Raw genomic sequence first — 18,470 nt, forward strand, 5'->3', positions numbered from 1 at the left:
CACTGCAGGGCAGTTGATACTGGCTCACTCTGGGGACTACATCGGTCTTTTCACCGATATCCTAAAACACAGACGACAAGCCCCTCTCTTTTTTTTAACATGATAATTTAATTAATTGTGGTATTTATTTGTAAAATGCTCCCTATGTACTGAGCGCTGGGGTAGACGCAACTAATTGGGTCAGACACAGCCCCTGTCCCACATGGCTCCTGGGATAAATCTACCTGAATGACTTTCATCTTTCTTCTATTGAATACATTTCATATTTTGGATGCATCTCAGGTGGTTGCCCTTTATTGAATTCCTTCGGTCCACATTTTGTCTTGACAGACATTTTCTTTAGAAGAAAAATGTTGTACTAATACCACGTGTCTTCATTTTTATATCGGAGAATTCTGCGAGTTGGTTCTTTCCTTAGTGTTAATGCAGGGACTCCTCTTACACCGTGGTAGTTGTGTTCTGCAAACTCCCATTTAATCCCAAAAAAGAAAGAGTCAACCATCAGTTCAGTGGTGAATAAGAGGTTATAAGGGGAAAGTGGTTAGAAAGCAGCGTGGCTTAGTGGAAAGAGCCCGGGCTTGGGAGTCAGAGGTCGTGGGTTCTAATCCCCACCCCGCCACTTGTCAGCTGTGTGACTTTGGGCATTTCACTTAACTTCTCTGTGCCTCAGTCACCTCATCTGTCAAATGGGGATTAAGACTGTGAACCCCACGTGGAACGACCTGATTACCTCGTATCTCCCCCAGCGCTTAGAACAGTGCTTGGCCCATAGTAAGCGCTTAACAAATACTATTATTACTATTATTATTATCATTATTAAAGCAATTGAAATACTATTGGGTGAAATTCCAGAAGGCTGAAGGCACCTGAAGCTTGCTTCAAGCAGTTTGCATTGTCTAAGACTTTCTTTACCACTTCTCTACTTCTCTACTACTATTTCTCTAGCATTCTAGTTCTTTGGAATAAATTTGCAATGGCTTCCAGTAAACATTTCGGTTTCCTAAAGAACGGTAAGAATGGAGTAGTTATTTTCCCACCCATCCAATGCCAATGAGCCCTTGATAACACATGTCCAAGGCGCCCTGTGATTTTCCTGGAAACTAAAGCAAGCATTCCTGCTTTAGTTTATCTGTGTCTGTCGTTACATTCTACTCTCCCAAGTGCTTAGCTCAGTGCTCCGAACACAGTGCGTGCCCCATAAATTCAATTGACCGACTGATTTGCAAAGTATCCCTCATGGGCAACTGTTTAGTTGCAGAACAACAAAATGGACACAGTGTGTGGAACAGACCTAAGCCTGTCCTTCTTTGGCCCTGACCCAGGTGACCAGACCTACTGGAAAGGGGTTCCAAAAGAGATGTGTCAAATACGTCACATCCCAGTTATCCCAGATTCCCAGATATGTCCTTGCTCATCCTGTTCCTTCTAGGGCAGAGAGTGCAGGGAGAGAGTAGACATGCAGCTCACTATCGAGTTTCCACATAGGTTTTTTTTGGTATTTATGGTCAAAGCAGAAGCACCAGAAGCTTAGTAACTTTTGTGGTCTTCTCCACCCACAAGAGCTAGTTATTTTTCAATATTCCTGACGGGTCAGTCCACTTCATTGAATTGCCCAGCTGATTCTTCCGTCAGAAACCTTGGGAGTCAGGGGTCGTGGGTTCTAATCCCGGCTCCCCCGCTTGTCAGCTCTGCTACTTGGGGCAAGTCACTTAAATTCTCTGTGCCTCAGTTTATCATTATTAAGTGCCGTCGAGTCATTTCCAATTCACAGTGACTCCAAGGATATACTTTCTCCAGAACGTCCTGTCTTCTGCCCTAATCCGCAACCTTTCTAATGGTTAATAAATATTAACCGTTAACCATTATTAACCATTATTATTAGACCTTTCTAATGGTCTGATGCCTCACTTACCTCATCTTTAAAATGGGGATTAAGACTGTGAGCCCCACGTGGGAGAACCCGATTACCTTGTATCTACCCCAGCTCTTAGAACAGTGCTCGGGACATAGTGCTTAACAAATACCATCATTATTATTACTATTATTATTATTCCTCCACTGATGGCTAATCTAGCAGCCATCACCCCATATGTTCCCCCTTCCTACTTCGACTGTGAGCCCCATGTGGGACAGGGACTGTGTCGAATGTGATTCATTTGCGTCTACCCCAGTGTTACAAATACTAAAATGATGATGATGGTGATGATAGAGAAGTGGGCCTAGAATCCACTTGGTCTGATTCCAGAACCTCGCCTCTTCCAGCAGACTAGAGATGGGCAGCCCATGGCTATAGAGTTATATCTGGCTCTTGTCAGAGCCAGATGTGGCCTTCGAGCAGGGTTTCTGGCGAAGGGTTTGGGGATGTGGAGTGGCTGTTACGCACGCACTGCAGACACAATTTACCTTAAAGCCACATCAGGAGGCTGGACTCCATCGTGCCCATCAGACGGCCCTAGGAAGCCCGACTTCCACCCCTAATCCTGGAAGAGCATAGCTAAAACCTGCCTCTGGCCCTGGGGACAGGGGAGCTGGGGCGAGCGGGACCCACTTGCCAAGGAGTCCTGTCCTCCCCCTCTACGCTGTAAGCTCAATGTGGGCAGGGAACGTGTCTGTTCGTTGTTGTGTTGTACTCTCCCGATAATAATGATGTTATTTGTTAAGCGCTTACTATGTGCCAAGCACTGTTCTAAGTGCTGGGGTAGATACAAGGTAATCAGGTTGCCCCACGTGGGGCTCACATCTTAATCTTCATTTCACAGATGAGGCAACTGAGGCACAGAGAATAATAATAATAGTAATAATTATAGTATTTATTCAGTGCTTACTGCATGCCAAGAACTGTTCTAAGCACTGGGGTAGATACAGGGTAACTGAGGTTGTCCCATGTGGGGCTCACAGTCTTCATCCCCATTTTACAGATGAGGTAACTGAGGCACAGAGAAGTTAAGTGGGTTGCCCAAGGTGTCATGGCTGACAAGGGGCGGGGCTGGGATTAGAACCCACGACCTCTGACTCCCAAGCCCGGGCTCTTTCCACTAAACTATACTGCTTCTCGAGCCTTTAGTACAGTGCTCTGCACACAGTGAGTGCTCAACAAATACGACTGACTGACTCCACTGGTGGGTCAGGATGGCAAGGGAAAGGTTGCATCACTGCTACCCATGTCCATCACTGTGGGCGTCGATTGTCATCACGCATCCCTGGAGTGAGAAGAGGTGGGGAAGGAGTATGACAACTTCTGCCAGGGCCAGTCCATTGCTAATAATAATAATTATGCCATTTTTTAAGCACTTACTAAGCATCAGACACTGTAGTAAATGCTGAGGTGGATACAAGCAAATCGGGTTGGACACAGCCCCTGTTCCCCATGGGGCTCACAGTCTCAATCCCCATTTTACAGACGAGGGAACTGAGGCACAGAGAAGTGAAGTGACGTGCCCAAGGTCACACAGCAGACAAGTGCCGGAGCCGGGACTAGAAACCAAGCCTTTCTGACTCCCTGGCCCGTGATCTATCTACTAGGCCTCGCTGCTTCTAAATTCGTTCAACCCTTACTATGTGCCAAGCACTGTTCTAAGCTCTGGGATAGATACAAGATAGGACACAGTCCCCGTCCCACAGGGGACTCACAGTCTAATGAGAAGCAGCGTGGCTTAGTGGAAAGAGCCCAGGCTTGGAAGTCAGAGGTCGTGGGTTCTAATCCCAGCTCCACCACTTGTCTGCTGTGTGACCTTGGGCAAGTCACTTAACTTCTGTGCCTCAGTTACCTCATCTGTAAAAATGGAGATTAAAAAATGTGAGCCCCACGTGGGACAATCTGATTACCCTGTATCTACCCCAGCGTTTAGAACAGTGCTCTGCACATAGTAAGTGCTTAACAAATACCATAATTATTATTTTTAATGAGGAGGGAGAACAGGTACTTAATCCCCATTTTACAGATGAGGAAATTTAGGCCCAGAGAAGCTAGTGATTTGCCAAAGATCGCACAGCAAGCAAGTGGCCGAACCCGCATTAAAACCTCTCCTCTCCCCCCACCTCCCCGTTCTCCACCCTCTTCCTCCACTCTTTTTTCTCTTCCTCCACTTTTTTTTCTCTTCCTCTCCTCTCCCTTTTCTTTCCCCGCTGAGAGCACCAGCTGTTACTGTGAAGCAGCCACTCGGCATGAGAATGTCATCACAGTGCTCTGGATGCAGCATGGCATAATGATGTCAGGTGGTGGGGCCCATAAATTTTGTGATTGGCTCTTTGGGGACCAGCTGCTCAGAGGTTGCATTCCGTTTGGCTCTTCTGCACGGAAAGTTGCCGACCCCATCACGGAAGCTGGTTAGACTTTGCCGAGCCCAACCATAACTCTGGGAGGGCAGATGTGGGCAGATTACACTGAGCAATCTTGATCGTGTTAGTCGAAAAAGTTGTGGTCTCTGTCCCCTGGCAGTTTATATTCTAAAACATGCCACCTTTTTAAATATGCAGAAAGTACTTGGAAAAATCTATAAGGTCACCTCAAAATAGTGGCCGTCTTTACTGGTTTTTACCTTCAAATCCAACATATGTCGTTCAATTTGGGCCGAGGTCAAATCATTTTCTATAACTTTGTGCAGTTCCAAAGTAGTCTACTTTAGCTCTCTCTTACAGATTGATAGGCAGCAGTGATTACATTTTGTGGAAGACTTGCTTTTATTTCAATCCCAGGACATTCCTTACACTAGTAGAGAGCCTTACATCATTTGTTAGTGGGTTAAGTGGTAGAAGACATTTTAAAGAACCATAAGGATACATTTTTCTAAATATTCTGCGAGATTTTCCCTGAATAAATCCACTTCAACTCAGAAAGACATCATACATTTGAAAAGCTGTAGCTTTTGAAAAATGTATCCCTTTGCTTCAGCCCCAGAATAAGATCAAAAACCATGTTTTTCTTTTCATCCAAAATGGAATGTGTACATTCAAGCATCGGCTTGTCCTCTAGACTGTAAGCTCGTTGGGGGCAGAAAATGTGTCTGTTTATTGCTGTATTGTACTCACCCAAGTGCTTGATACAGTGCTCGGCACACAGTAAGTGCTCAGTAAATAAGATTGAATACCCGTGTAGATGGGAAATGTAAGAAAGAACACAACCGAGTCATTTTGGCCAAACCGACATTAGTTCTGGTATTCATTAAGTGCTATCTATCTACATTCTTGGTCCTGTGCTAAGCACTGGGAGAGTAACAAATAGACTGTTCAGACGGGGTCCCTGTCCCACATGAAGCTCTCATTCTAGCTGGGGACTAGCTCCTCATTAATTGATGAACTGTAGACCAGATTCCCTCTGTTGGGAGCTTCCCTAGGCATGAAAGAAAGGCTGCACTGTCACGGGTCTTGAAAAATTTGCTACCGAACATTGGGTTTTCATGTTGCCTACATGGGATTATAGCTTGCCCCCTCCAAGGCTTTCTTCCTTAAACGTAGTTGAGGGACCATGGGAAGACTCCTATCTGCTGCCTGGGCCATTTTTGTTCTGTCAACAAACAGAAGGCGTCATTTTCCATCCCCATCTAGGGCCTTAGACCGCGCCGAAAGAGGCAATGTGAACAGGCTGCTGAATGTGCTGAGCAGTGGCATTTGATTTCAAAAGTGACTGTTTTCATTTCTAACTTTCCTTTGTAGTTTGAACATTCCTTTTGATATGCTGTAAATATTCATCATTTTAGAGTCATTTGACTTGTGATGGCTTTTTGTAAAAACTTAGCAGAAGATGCCTTTGAATAATACACACCTCATTAAAAGGAGGCAAAAATAATTTTTCCCCTTTGTTCAAGCCAATTAAATGTCTTTACAATTAAAAAGTAAGAACAGTTTGTAGTTTTATATTCCAGACTCTTCTTTTAATTAATAGAGGTGACAGGTTTTAAATATTGGGTATATATTTTCCTTCTGGTAATGTATAATTGCCTTTAATGAAGGAGTTTACAATTTGGTCTAAGAAGAGAGATTCCAGGATCTTATGCAGATTAATGCCACTGGGCCGCGGTCTCTTGTATCCTGTTGCTTTTTTTTGTGCAGTTTGTCTTTGCCATTTAAGTCAGCAGAACAAGGTAATAATAAGGACACTGTGGTTATTGTGAGTCATGTTCTCAGATTTTGAGATGCTGAATCTTGTGGGTTTTTTAAATTTAAATGGTATTTATATTTGCTAAGGGCTTACTATGTGCCAGACACTCTACTAAACGCTGGAGTCGATACAAGTCCACAGTCTACATCCCTCATGGGTCTCAGGATCTTAATCCCCATTTTACAGATGAGGGAACTGAGACACAGAGACGTGAAGTGACTTGCCCAGAGTCCCATAGCCAACACGTGGTGGAGCTGTGATGAGAACCACGGTCCTTCTGACTCCCAGGCCTGTGCTCTATCCACTAGGCCATGCTGCTTCTTGTGTTAAGGTCACTGCCCAATAAAAACAAGAGAAATGAACCTTTTGCTTTGAACCTCATTAGATCTAGTAAAGAATGCCCTGACTAAACGTGTATAGCGAGGAACCAGAGCAGAGATTTCCTAGCCACAACTAAAAGAGATGATCTGGTGAAAGAAAGCTAGTTTACCCCACTTGCTTCACCTCCCATGCAAGTGCTCCACTGGCTCTGCAGCCAATAAATTGGTTCTATGTATGTAAACCATTTTATTTCATAGGTCGACACTGTCAGATAGGTGATTATTCGTCAGCGGGGTGCTATCGAATAAGTTACTCTGTCAGTGGGCGGTAGAAAAGATAGTCTAAAATTAAAACAACGGATGGTTGTAACAACATGTCAGCCTGGCCAATGTTTAAGTTGTTAATCATCTAATCAGAGCTTAAACTATTCATGAGAAGAAGGTCTGATACTGCAGGCAGACCTGAAGGCCTAACGTCAGTTCGGGGGTAGGGAAAAGCATTTCGGCTTTGCTGTCCAGAAGGAGGAAATAATAGTTTGGGGCCAGGTTGCCGGCGTTTAGATAGGTAGAATCTACAAACTTTTTCCTGACCCCGTCTCCTTACTACTTTAGCACAAGAATGAAGGTATACAGATGAATTTTAAGGGTGTTGTTATAAGAATATATAGTAAATATTTTAGGCTCTATGCACGTGTTTCATTTCACACCTTGTCTCTCATTTCTCCTCTTCGGTTTGGCTCTTACTATTCTCCTTTTCTCCCCACCCAGGGTACCAGCTTTTCCTGGTGAGCACAGGAGACAAGCCATAGAGGTTGGGCTATTCAGGTTCGGGCAAAGAGGGACATGAAGGAAAAAAGTGGGGAGGGGGAAGAGAAAGGGAGGAAAAGGAAAAAAAGGGAAAGAAGAGGATGGAGAACAGAGAGGGCATGAGGCATGTGTGAAAAGGGAAGAGAAGATGGAGGGGAATACTAGGAAAAGGAAAGGTTGGGGGAAGAAGATGAAGAGGAGAGTACTTAATCTCCTTGCTCTTCTGCCTCAATGAGATGGATGATGCTGTAGTCAAGCGGGGATATGAAAAGTGCCTGGACCAGCTTGATAGCCGTTTAGATGGCGAGGGAAAAGTGGCTCTTGGAAATCTGTGTTGGAGGAGGCTGAGAGGTTAAGGAGGCCATTAGATTTGGCAAGAAAGAAGTCACTGGTGACCTTAGAAAGGGCAGTGTCCACAGAGTGAAGGGGACAGAGGCCAGTTTGGAGGGAGTCAAGGAGAGAATTGGAGGAGAGGAAATTGAGGCAGCAGATATAGGCAGCTCACTCGAGTAGTTTGGAGAGGAATGGTAGGATGGAGATGGGGTGATGACTGCAGTGTGCCATGAAGTCAAGGGAGGGTTTTGTGAGGGGGGAGGAATTCACGAGCAAGTATGAAAGCAGTGGGAAGGAAGGGGAGTCAGGGAGGGGAGAAGGGAGGGAGCAAGAGTTTTGATAAGGTGTGAAGGGATAGGGTCAGAGCCACAGATGGAAGGGTAAATTTTTAGAGGAGGTGGGAGATTGCTTTTTAGGTACTGCAGGATATAGCCTGTCAGGAAAAGGAGTGGAGTATTTAATTTGTGAGGTGCCATGGGGTGGGCTTCAGCTTGCCAGAAGACATTGTAAGGCGGAGTGAATGTATTGAAATGTGGGAGAGGAACTCAAGTATGAGGAAGTGCAAGGTTATGCCTAAATGCCTACCCTTACTGACCTATGAGTGATCCGCCCTAACTCAGAAAAGAGATTTCGGAGTCATTTGAGTCAGTGACCCAATCAATGGGGGAAGGCAAGAAGTAGAAAACAACTCAGAAGACAGAGTTTTACCAATAGTAATTTTAATGGTTGTGGTGGTAATAGTAGATTTAGACTGTGAGCCCATCATTGGGCAGGGATTGTCTCTATCTGTTGCCAAATTGTATATTCCAAGCGCTTAGTACAGTGCTCTGCACATAGTAAGCGCTCAGTAAATACGATTGAATGAAATAATAATAGTGGTATTAATAGTAATAGTAATCATATTTGCCACTATGTATAAGCTTTGCACATCTCTACCTGAAATATACTGCTTGCGTTGCTCGTGTCTTCATGTTAGAGAGGACATGAGAGAGGTAGAAAAAGTATGGCTTAGAGTAAAGGTGATTAGGGAAGTGGATAGGCTTCTATATGAAGAGAGATTGAAAAGATCGGGACTCTTCTGTGGGGAAGGTGAAGGCTAGAAGACGGCCCGATTGACATTTACATGCGGTATGAGGACAAAGCCAACATGGAATTGTTAATCTCATCCCACAACAGCAGGACGAGTGGACGGTCATGAAACCTGAAGGTTGTAGGTTCAAAACCAAACATTCAAGCTACCGCTAAATTCTACTGATGCGTGTTAAACAAAATTTCCCACATCCGTCCATTTCTCTCCACCCAAACTACCATCGTCTTGGTCCACGTGCTCGTCATGTAGAGGCTGGACTATTGTCTCAGCCTCTTCACCGGTCTCCCTGCCTCCAGCTTCTCCCGTCTGATCTAAGTGCTGCTGCATGGATCATCTTGCAGCGTGGCTCAGCTCGCATTTCCCCTCTCTTCAGATCCCTCCATTAGCTTCCCCTCTCCCTGCTCATCAGAAAAAGCTCCTCACGATCGGCTTCAAGGCTCTCCACCGATTCTCCCCATCCTACCTATCAGCCCTCTTCACCATTATTCTCCAGCTCGCTCTCTTGGCTTCTCCCAAGCCAACCTCCGAGCTGTACCTTGCCCTTCCACCTCCCTCCCTTCTTTCAAGCTGTTCCGTCACCGTGGAACTCTCTCCCTACTCTAATCCAAAAGCCCGCAGCTCTTCTTACCGTCACGGGCCTCCTGAAATGCCACCTCTTCCAGCAAGCTTTCCCTAGTTAACTACCCCCAAACCTAGTCATATCAACCCATCAGCCACTTCTATAATTTATGTGTTTATGCCCTCCATCGGCACTTTTCATCTAAAGGTGTGATTGAGCGTCCAGTCAGTTCATCGATCCTGGCGATCCCACTTGTAAAGATTTTTATGGCTGCTTCCCCCATCACAGCATAAACTCCTCATGGGTAGGGAACGGGTTTAATACTTCTGTTGTTCTCCTGAGCGCTTAGTACAATGCACTGCACCCAGTGGGTGTTCAATAATTATCTTTCCTACTGTTACTACTTCTACTAGAGGGGAGAAATTTGCTCCTCTGATGGGTAAGTGTAGATTTGTTTCACTTGAAATGTAAGGACTAGGACTTCAACACTCATAGGTATGCTTTGGAAGGATAGAAGGTTTTCCTCTCCTACTCTAAAACACGAATTAATTCAGAATATTCAAACTGGATTAAAAAATTAACGAAATACTTGGGGAAAGAATCCCATTGTAGGCAAAAGAAAATGAGGAACCTAGCTGTGGCACATTCTTTGGAGAATGTTACATAGTGGACCCAATTGTTTTATCTTCTCTAAGATTCAAATTGAAATGGTAATGGCATTTTCGAATTAAATGAAGGTTTTAGCTTACTCTTTAAAAATGATCATTCTTATGACAAGCCATTCTTTCCCCCATCAAAAGCTGGTTTGTTAACCGTACATATAATTGGAATTTTATACAAAATCAAAAGATGTTGTTCATCATCCTTGAAAATTCAGTTCATTATGTCAGCTTCTGTGTGGCTTCAACCCGGCTAATGGCAATATTCTTTCTGATTTTGTTGAAAGGTCACTGCACGTGCTGATCTGTAATGCTGCCAGTTTCGCTCTTCCTTGGACTATCACAGAAGATGGCTTAGAATCCACCTTTCAGGTGAATCACTTGGGGCATTTTTACCTCGTCCAACTTCTTCAAGATGTGATGCGTGCCTCGTCTCCGGCACGAGTTGTGATGGTTTCCTCGGAATCTCATAGGTGGGTTCGAATGGGAACGTTTTGCTTAGTTCTCTCACAGTAATTCATCTTTTAGAGTTCTGTCTGAAATTAATGGTGATTAGCAAATCTTCATAAGTGTTGGGGGGTGTGAGCCTTGGAAGTTCTTTGTGTGTGTATGTGTTTGTGTGTATACATATATGTTCACATACATATTTATGTATTTATATAGCAGTTTTTTGGCCACTGTTTGTAGGAATGCAGAGTTTTCATTGCACTTCAGGCCCCTCATTGATTTTGCTTGGAGATGGAATAATTGATTACATTTGAATGGCATGACCTTTATTGATTTGTCATTCAGCAACTTCAACATCTTACCAAGAAGAATGTGCAGTTATTCTAGCAGGAGAAACAATGCAATTAAAGACTGCTAGATGAAATCCAATTGTTTTATAATGAGAAATTAGGGAATTCAATGCAGACATTAGCTGTGTAATTGTAGCACGGGAAGTACTGTAGTTAGAACATATTAGAAATCTGGCCATGCCTCTTTTGGTTAAAATTTCAATTAAAACATCAGATGGCGCCTCTTTTCTATTACCATTAGGGAGGATTTTCAATTGACTAAAATGGCATCTGAAAATTTCATTGAATTTTCAACATGTTTATTCCAAGAGTTGCATCAACAACTATTTTATTAAAGAAAAGCAGCTTAAAAAGACAAAAGAGTTACAAGGTGAAGCCAGATTTGGTGAACGTCAGGGAGGTTTCTACTTTGTGTATTTCTGGTGGGTGAGTGCTGTCGCCATCTGCAAAGCAGCAGAAAACAATGTGCAAGGGTCTTTTTTTTTAAGTTGTGAAATGTTTTAGTGACCCAGAATGAAGCTTTTTTTTTTTTTAATCACGAATCTATTAAATGTAACCCTTGGGACCTGGAAAAGAAAGTCCAGCCAAGGGTTACTCTGAAACCTTTATCACTTCCAAACACAGGGGCTTATGGTATAATTGACACACCGCAGATAGATTTACTTTTGCCATTTTAAATTTATGATGGCTGAAATGAAAGGACGTAAGGGAAAATGCAAGTAATAATCCTCCCCTTTGTTAAAAGACAAGAAACATCTAGTAATTAGGTGGTAACAAAATCTGGACATCCTTATCTTTGTGAATCACACTAGGTTTGTGAAAGAAGGTAGAATAGTCCTGTTACGAAGTGCGCGAGGCTACCGTGGGGCAGGCGAAATAGCTGTGGACATAAATCTGCCATCTGCAATCACCTGCCAGATGTGGAGGGCACAATGGGATGTGTTTAAATGAGCTGTTATTTAATGGGAGATTATGTTGAATTGTCAGCTGCTTGCTTTCCTTTGTAAGTTTGTTTTCTCAGATAGACGTTAACATACCATCTTTGATTTTTTTTTTTTTTACTCTTAACCATAGAGGACACATTCGTGGTCTAAAAATGCTCGTTTTTGTTTTGAAAAGCTGCATTTTGGGAGCTGAGTTAGATGAGTTAAGATTAATGGACAGCCTACTGAGGCTAACGGACAGAGGATGTAATTGAATAACTACTCTTGACTGCTCGGGTCAGGTGTTTTTGTATTAAAGCGTAATGAAGAAATAATTTTAGGGGGGAACTGCTTTTGTTAATTGCTTTTCAAGTGCAGTAAGTTGCTAGTGGGAGCCAGTGGCTCTTATTATGTGAAACTACTTATTGGACTAGCCGAGAACCCTGGGCCTTAAACTGTGTTGTAAAATGGAAGCGTTGATATCTAATTACCTCCATAAACTTTGGCTGAATCTCTTCGTTGGAGTCAAGACCCCCTGTTAGGGGAAAAATAAATTCCGATGTTTGCAGAAAATATTATCCTCGACTGCCTCAAGGCAAACTTTTTTAGCCGCCCTTAAGGCTTCACTGTTTCTTGGTTGCTTACCTAGACTCACTAAGTTGAGTTTGTGAGTACTGCACCTTAAGGACTCTTATTAAATTGAACAGATGTGAAATATTTTCAGATAACAATTAAAATTTAGTGGGATGAAAATAAAGTCTGTAGTGGTGAAGGCTGTGGTTTTGAAATAGCTGCAGCTGTGCTGAATGCCATTTCTGATACAACCTGGGGCCCATGACAGGGAATGAATTGGCCTTTGTCTGCTTCTGAAGACAAATCTGATGATGATTCGTTTTTAGGATGTTGTGTTTGGTTTTCCTGCCTTATATCTAAGGGCAAAGGGGAGAATACCATTGACTGGGTTGCCCATAAATGTGGGGACTTGGTGGGGAGGGGAGCCCAAGTGCTTAGAAAAGTGCTCTGCACAGAATTAGCACTCAATACATCCCATTGATTGATTGAGCCAGGCGTTTTCCTACCTCTGTTCTCCTTGCCCATCTCAGGTGAGTAGTTCTTCATTTGTCTGTTTGCTTTAATAATGATGAATGTGCATAGCTCTGTGAGTGTGTCTTTATGCGGGCGTGGGGGTTGTCCACGTGTGCATCTGTGAGTGTGCCTGGTGTCATGTGGGGTTGTGTGGTGGCCTTCACCCATGTCTCTCAGAAGAGGGCGAGGTCAGGCAGTTCTCCTAGTTGCTGCCAAAAAAGAAACAACATAGTCTACTGGCTGGAATACCGGCCTGGGAATCAGAAGGACCTGGCCTCTAATCCCATCTTGGCCACTTATCTGCTTTATGATCTTGGGCAAGTCACTTCACTTCTCTGGAACTCAGTTCCCTCATCCGTAAAATAGCTATGAAGACTGAGAGCCCCACGTGGGACATGGACTGTGTCCAACCTGATTAGCTTTTACCTACCCCAGTGGTTAGTAGTGTATCTGGGACATAGTAAGTGTTTAACTAATATTAACAAATACCATTCAAAAAAAAAAGAATGCCCCCCCACCCCGGCCTTTTGCAAGACTTGCATTTTTCAAAATCAGCAGCAATATTGGGATTTCCTCTAAAGCAAAGATGGTCATTCCCTTTGCTTTAACTCGGCTGTGAGTCTGATTTTGCATAGAAAAAACATTTGTAAACCAAATGAGACCGGAATACGTTATGGCATCTTGTTCAGGCCTGTAAAATATCACTTTGGGGGTTTCGGCCTAGTCGTCGTTCTCTCTAGAAAGGCCAACTTGCTTCCTGAAAGGGCAAAGGAAAACTATTATCCTTGCCCAGATCCTCTTCACCTCTTCTCCAATTGGAGTGGTTTTCATAGTCATTTAAGTGGTAGGCATCAATTAAACAGTTGAACCTCTGAATGGAACTCTCCATGGGATGTTTGAAGAGTAACTTCATCCTGGTAAGTGCTGGACAGTCACTTGTTTCCTTGGGTTTCTCCGTCTCGAAGAGGTGCTCCTTTAGACCTGCTGGGGGTATTGACAGCTGCTTTTGCACTGTAATAGTTCTGGCTTCTGTACGCAAAGTTTAATTGATTTCTACCTTGGGCCCAGGCGAGAATTACCTATTTTTACGTCGTTATCTACCCATGGAGAGTGATTTCCTGGGAGCAGGCTATTTGGATGACCCAGTCAGATGAGGGCTTTGTCCTGTCCCTGGGGAGAGAAGAGGGATGATAGAGCAAGCAGAAAAAAATAACATAATGATAATAATTGTGGTGTTTAAGCGCTTACTATGTGCCAAGCGTCATACTAAGTACTTTGATGGTTACAGTACATGCAGATCAGACACAGTCCCTGTCCCATACAGGGGTCACAGATTAAGTTAGAGGAGAACAGATATCGAATCCCCATTTGACAGATGAGGAAACTGAGTCACAGAGAAGTTAAGTGACTCGCCTAAAGGTCACACAGCAGGCAAGTCACAGATGTACAGAACCTAAATGCAGTAAGGATAATTTGAGGATCTTCTTTAGGATTAGGATTATCCTTTGGGATTACGAGACACTTCTTAGACCCTTAACTCCCAACTAATACCGAGACTTGTTAAGTGGGAAAGGGTTGTCTAATGAAGCAACCACTAGGGATGGGGAGTGTTGTTCCGTGAGGTTGCAACATTTCAGATGTTTCCTCACATTCGTTATTGTAGCGAAAAGGGAGTTTGGATCTTTTAATCGGAACTGTGCCTTTGGGGGATTAAGCTTGCAAAGTGCTTGGCAGCCCACGTAGTTTGGAGCGCTTGAGGCCTGGAGCTAGCCAACTCATTTTCCAATGCTGGATCTCGATTGGAGTTGTGAATTTTCTGATCAGTTCTGACCTGGAATTTTACATGATTCCACCAATTAAGCAGATTAGACCGGGCACTAGAGGATGGGTATTTTGTTTCTATTCCAGTTCGGCTTTTGCCGAACTCAAAGACGCCAAGATTTTAGACCAAGGTTGTTCGGTAGGTTTTATTTTCAGTCTTGTTTCTGTTTTTGCCAGGAGCAGTGTACCACCCTCATCTATGTGGTGCCCTTATAACATTTCTGAATACAGAGGGCACGTGCACTCAGGGAAAATGAGAGGATCTAGAAAATTCCTTTTGTTCATGGAAATTTCTTGAGGACATTCACTACTTTGTTATTTAAAAAAAAAGAAAAGAAACAAACAGCTGGTGTTTAATGACTCTGTCAGACCCAATTATAAAACATCAACTAGTTACTTTGATTTGTGTTCAGGCATACCATGGGTATACTTAAAAACATTATACTCTGCCAGAACTCATTTTGGCTTTGTTTACATTTATCTTTTAAACATATAAGACTATTGATGGCAAGTTACCAAGGTCATAACCCCTTTATAATCATTCATTTTTAATCTAGAAAAGAGTCAGAGAGACAGCAAGGCTCATCTATATTTACTTGGATGCTTAAACTAAAATACACAGTACTTGAACATTGGATAAAATAATCCACCAAAACCCCATCAGAGGTTAGGAATGTGACATCTCTCTGCCTCCAAAAGCAGCAGGCATTCATTTAAAATGCTTTTTAATATAATTTAATTTAATTATTCTTGAACTTCCTGAATGAGGTTTTCAAAAATAAATTTTTTATTGCAACATTTTCAAGTTTGAAGCCTATATAAATTATGGACCCTAAGAAATTTATTGACAGTTTGGGTTTAATTGATTCCTATTGTGAAATCTACAGTAACAACTTGTGTTTTACAGAAAGACATTGTATTTTTGATGTATCTGAAATGTGAGCTGCTTCTAGTTAAGTAGTTGGGGGTGGAATTTGTCCAGATTTCACCAACCACTTTGAAGCAGCGTGGCCGAGGGGAAACGGCGTGGGCCTGGGAGTCAGAGGACCTGGCTCCGCCACTTTCCTGCTGAGTGACTTGGGGCAAGTCACTTCACTTCTCTGAGCCTCGGTTTCCTCCTCTGTAAAACGGGGATTCAATACCTCTTCTCCCTCTTGCTTAGACTCTGAGCCCCATGAGGGACCTGATTATCTTGTGTTTACCTCAGCGCTTAATATGGTGCTCGGCATATAGTAAGCACCGAACAGATATAATCATTATTATTATGATGATGATGTTGATGATCACACACCTCATAACATGAGGGGAAAAAAATTGGCTTGACCAAGGCAACATTCAGAGACATACACAGCTTCCAGAATTCACCTTACAGTAAGCACATGAATGTAGAAGAATCATTAGCCCAAATTCACTTAATGGCCATTATACACTGATTCCAGGTAGCTGTGGCTAACCAATGATAACCACTGCAGGCGGAAGCCACTCAGATCTAAAGAAGAAACCGTTAAACTTACTTCTTTTCCAACAACACTCTCTTGTCTTGTCTTGTGCCATCGAGTTGCCTCCGACCCATAGCGACTCCGTGGACCCATCTCTCCCAGAGTGCCCCATCTCCATCTGCAATCGTTCTGGTAGTGTATCCGTAGAGTTTTCTTGGTAAAAATACAGAAGAGGTTTACCATTGCCTTCTTCTGCTCTGGGGTACCGACCATCTCAAGGTCAAATGCTACCTCGTGACCTACTGAGCCAGCAGGCGGAACTCGGAAGTGAGTGTGGGACACTGCCCCCACAACCGAAACTGCCAGATTGACAGCCCAAGCTGGGAATACAGAAGGTCCCCCTCACCCCCGTGCCAATCAAATTAGGAATGGAGGAGGGGGGAGGGCAGAGATTGGATAAACTGAGGCTGGAAGCTGGAATGGCCTAAGGGCACAGGTGATAAATACCTGCTGCCTCTAACCTTCTGTGCAGGGGAATGGGACTTGCAGCAGTCCGGCTGTGGGTCGCCTCTGTCCAGAGCGTGAGAAGGCTGCTCTGCCTGCACCAACTGAGGAGCTGTGGGATGGGTGAGTGTCCTCTCCTGCTGAGAGCTCGTGGGGTTGGAAGCCAGATGCCTCACCATGGATATGTAACATTTAAAATGGATTTGATGTCTAAGTGGGTGCCTCCCCAGGGGGACGTGAACCGGGTGGGAGCTAGCCGCCTCACCGAGAGTGAGTAGCACATAAGTGGATTTGATGTCTAAGTGGGTGCCTCCCGAGTGGGATGTGAACAGGGTGGGAGCTAGCCGCCTCACCAAGTGCCAGTAACCATAAGTGGGTAATGCATAACTGGGTTTAATGCATAAGCGTAGGTAACTCATTAGTGTTTAACGCATAAATGTATTTAATGCAAAGGTAGATTCCTCCTGGGTGGGGCGAGCACATGGTGGGAGCCAGCCGCCTCACCACGTTGTGAGTAAATCATAAGTGGGCTCGGGTGTCCACCCACATGCGAGTAACATACCAGTGTATTCCTCCCGTTAGGGAAGCTCTAACCCCATATTCTTCCCAAAGGGGAAGCTTTAACACCATGTTTCCCCCAAAAGGGAAAGCCGATTGTCGCGTCTAAATAATTAATTAAATTCAATCCGCTCCGCGGAATAAATTCTATACAAAACTCAGGTTTTTCCATCCCCGGCCGGAAGCAGCGTGGCCCAGTGGAAAGAGCCTGGGCTTCGGAGTCAGGGGTCATGGGTTCGACTCCCGGCTCTGCCACTTGTCAGCTATGTGACTGTGGGCAAGTCACTTAACTTCTCTGTGCCTCAGTTACCTCATCTGTAAAATGGGGATTAACTGTGAGCCTCACGTGGGACAACCTGATTACCCTGTATCTACCCTAGCGCTTAGAACAGTGCTCTGCACATAGTAAGCGCTTAACAAATACCAATATTACTATTACTCTCTCTCTCTCTGTCTCTCGCTGCGCCGATTCTGAAAGAACCTGTCCCCGGCGACGGGTGACACCCTCCCATAGCTGAGACTGGTAGGGTCCTGGAAACTCTCCAGGTGCCATCCTAAGAGGGTAGAACAACACCCTCAGTAAGACTTAAACAAATAAACCAACACCCCAGGGTACTCCAAGACCATGAACCAGGAACAGTCTATCTTCCACGTAATAATGATGATGATGAGGATGATGATGGTATTCATTAAGCCTTTACTATGGGTCACACACCATGTTAAGTGCTGGGGTAGGTAAAAGAGAATCAGATCAGACCCAGGACCTGTCCCACACGGAGCTCACAGTCTAAGAGGTCAGGAGAGCAAGCGGTGACCCAGAGAAGTTAAGAGGCTTGCCCAAGGTCACACAGCGGGCTGGAGCGGAGCTGGCGTTAGCACTCAAGTCTCCTGACTCCCAAGCCTATGCTCTTTCGTTAGGTGTCTGTAAAAGAAGATATGACTTACTTATGTGTGAGAATATAGGGGGGCCAGAATGGGCAAAAGGTGTCACTTTGGCAAAGGAACACATTTCTTCACTGGCAAACGACATCCAATTTGAATCAAATGATTCAAATCAGAGGCAGAAGCATTCAAGCCTGAAAGACGACCAATGATGTTTAAAAACTAGAGATGATAGCTAAAGGCTTTCCCAGGCGGAGAAGCTGTTGGAGAACTGGTTACTGGTTGCTATTCACTCCTCTGGTCTCCCAGTTGTTTTCCCCTAGTTATTCTGAGAACTCCAAACACACTTCTGTTGGTGAGAAACATTTCACTTTGACCAGTCGAAAACACTGGACTAGGGAGTTGGCATATATTACCCAACCTGTGCATGTTGAAATGACTGAAGACAGCACTAAACCAACTATTTAATCCCATGTAGCACTCCCTTATCTTTATATCACTATATGCATATCTTATAGACTTATCATTTATACTTATAATAATAACGTTGGTATTTGTTAAGCCCTTACTATGTGCCAAACACTGTTCTGAGTGC

General features: G+C 43.9%; 1 protein-coding gene across 1 annotated transcript in view; it reads left to right on the top strand.

Annotated features, from left to right (window-relative positions):
- The window catches only part of WWOX (WW domain containing oxidoreductase), a 1,106,560-nt gene that overhangs the window by 351,443 nt on the left and 736,647 nt on the right, over positions 1 to 18,470 (top strand). The window contains exon 7 of the mRNA XM_029052831.2: positions 10,153 to 10,338. Within this exon, the coding sequence (XP_028908664.1) occupies positions 10,153 to 10,338 (186 nt within the window). The remainder of the gene's footprint in view (positions 1 to 10,152; positions 10,339 to 18,470) is intronic.

This window comes from Ornithorhynchus anatinus, chromosome X2 (genome assembly GCF_004115215.2).
Source record: "Ornithorhynchus anatinus isolate Pmale09 chromosome X2, mOrnAna1.pri.v4, whole genome shotgun sequence".
Lineage (NCBI taxonomy): Eukaryota > Metazoa > Chordata > Mammalia > Monotremata > Ornithorhynchidae > Ornithorhynchus > Ornithorhynchus anatinus.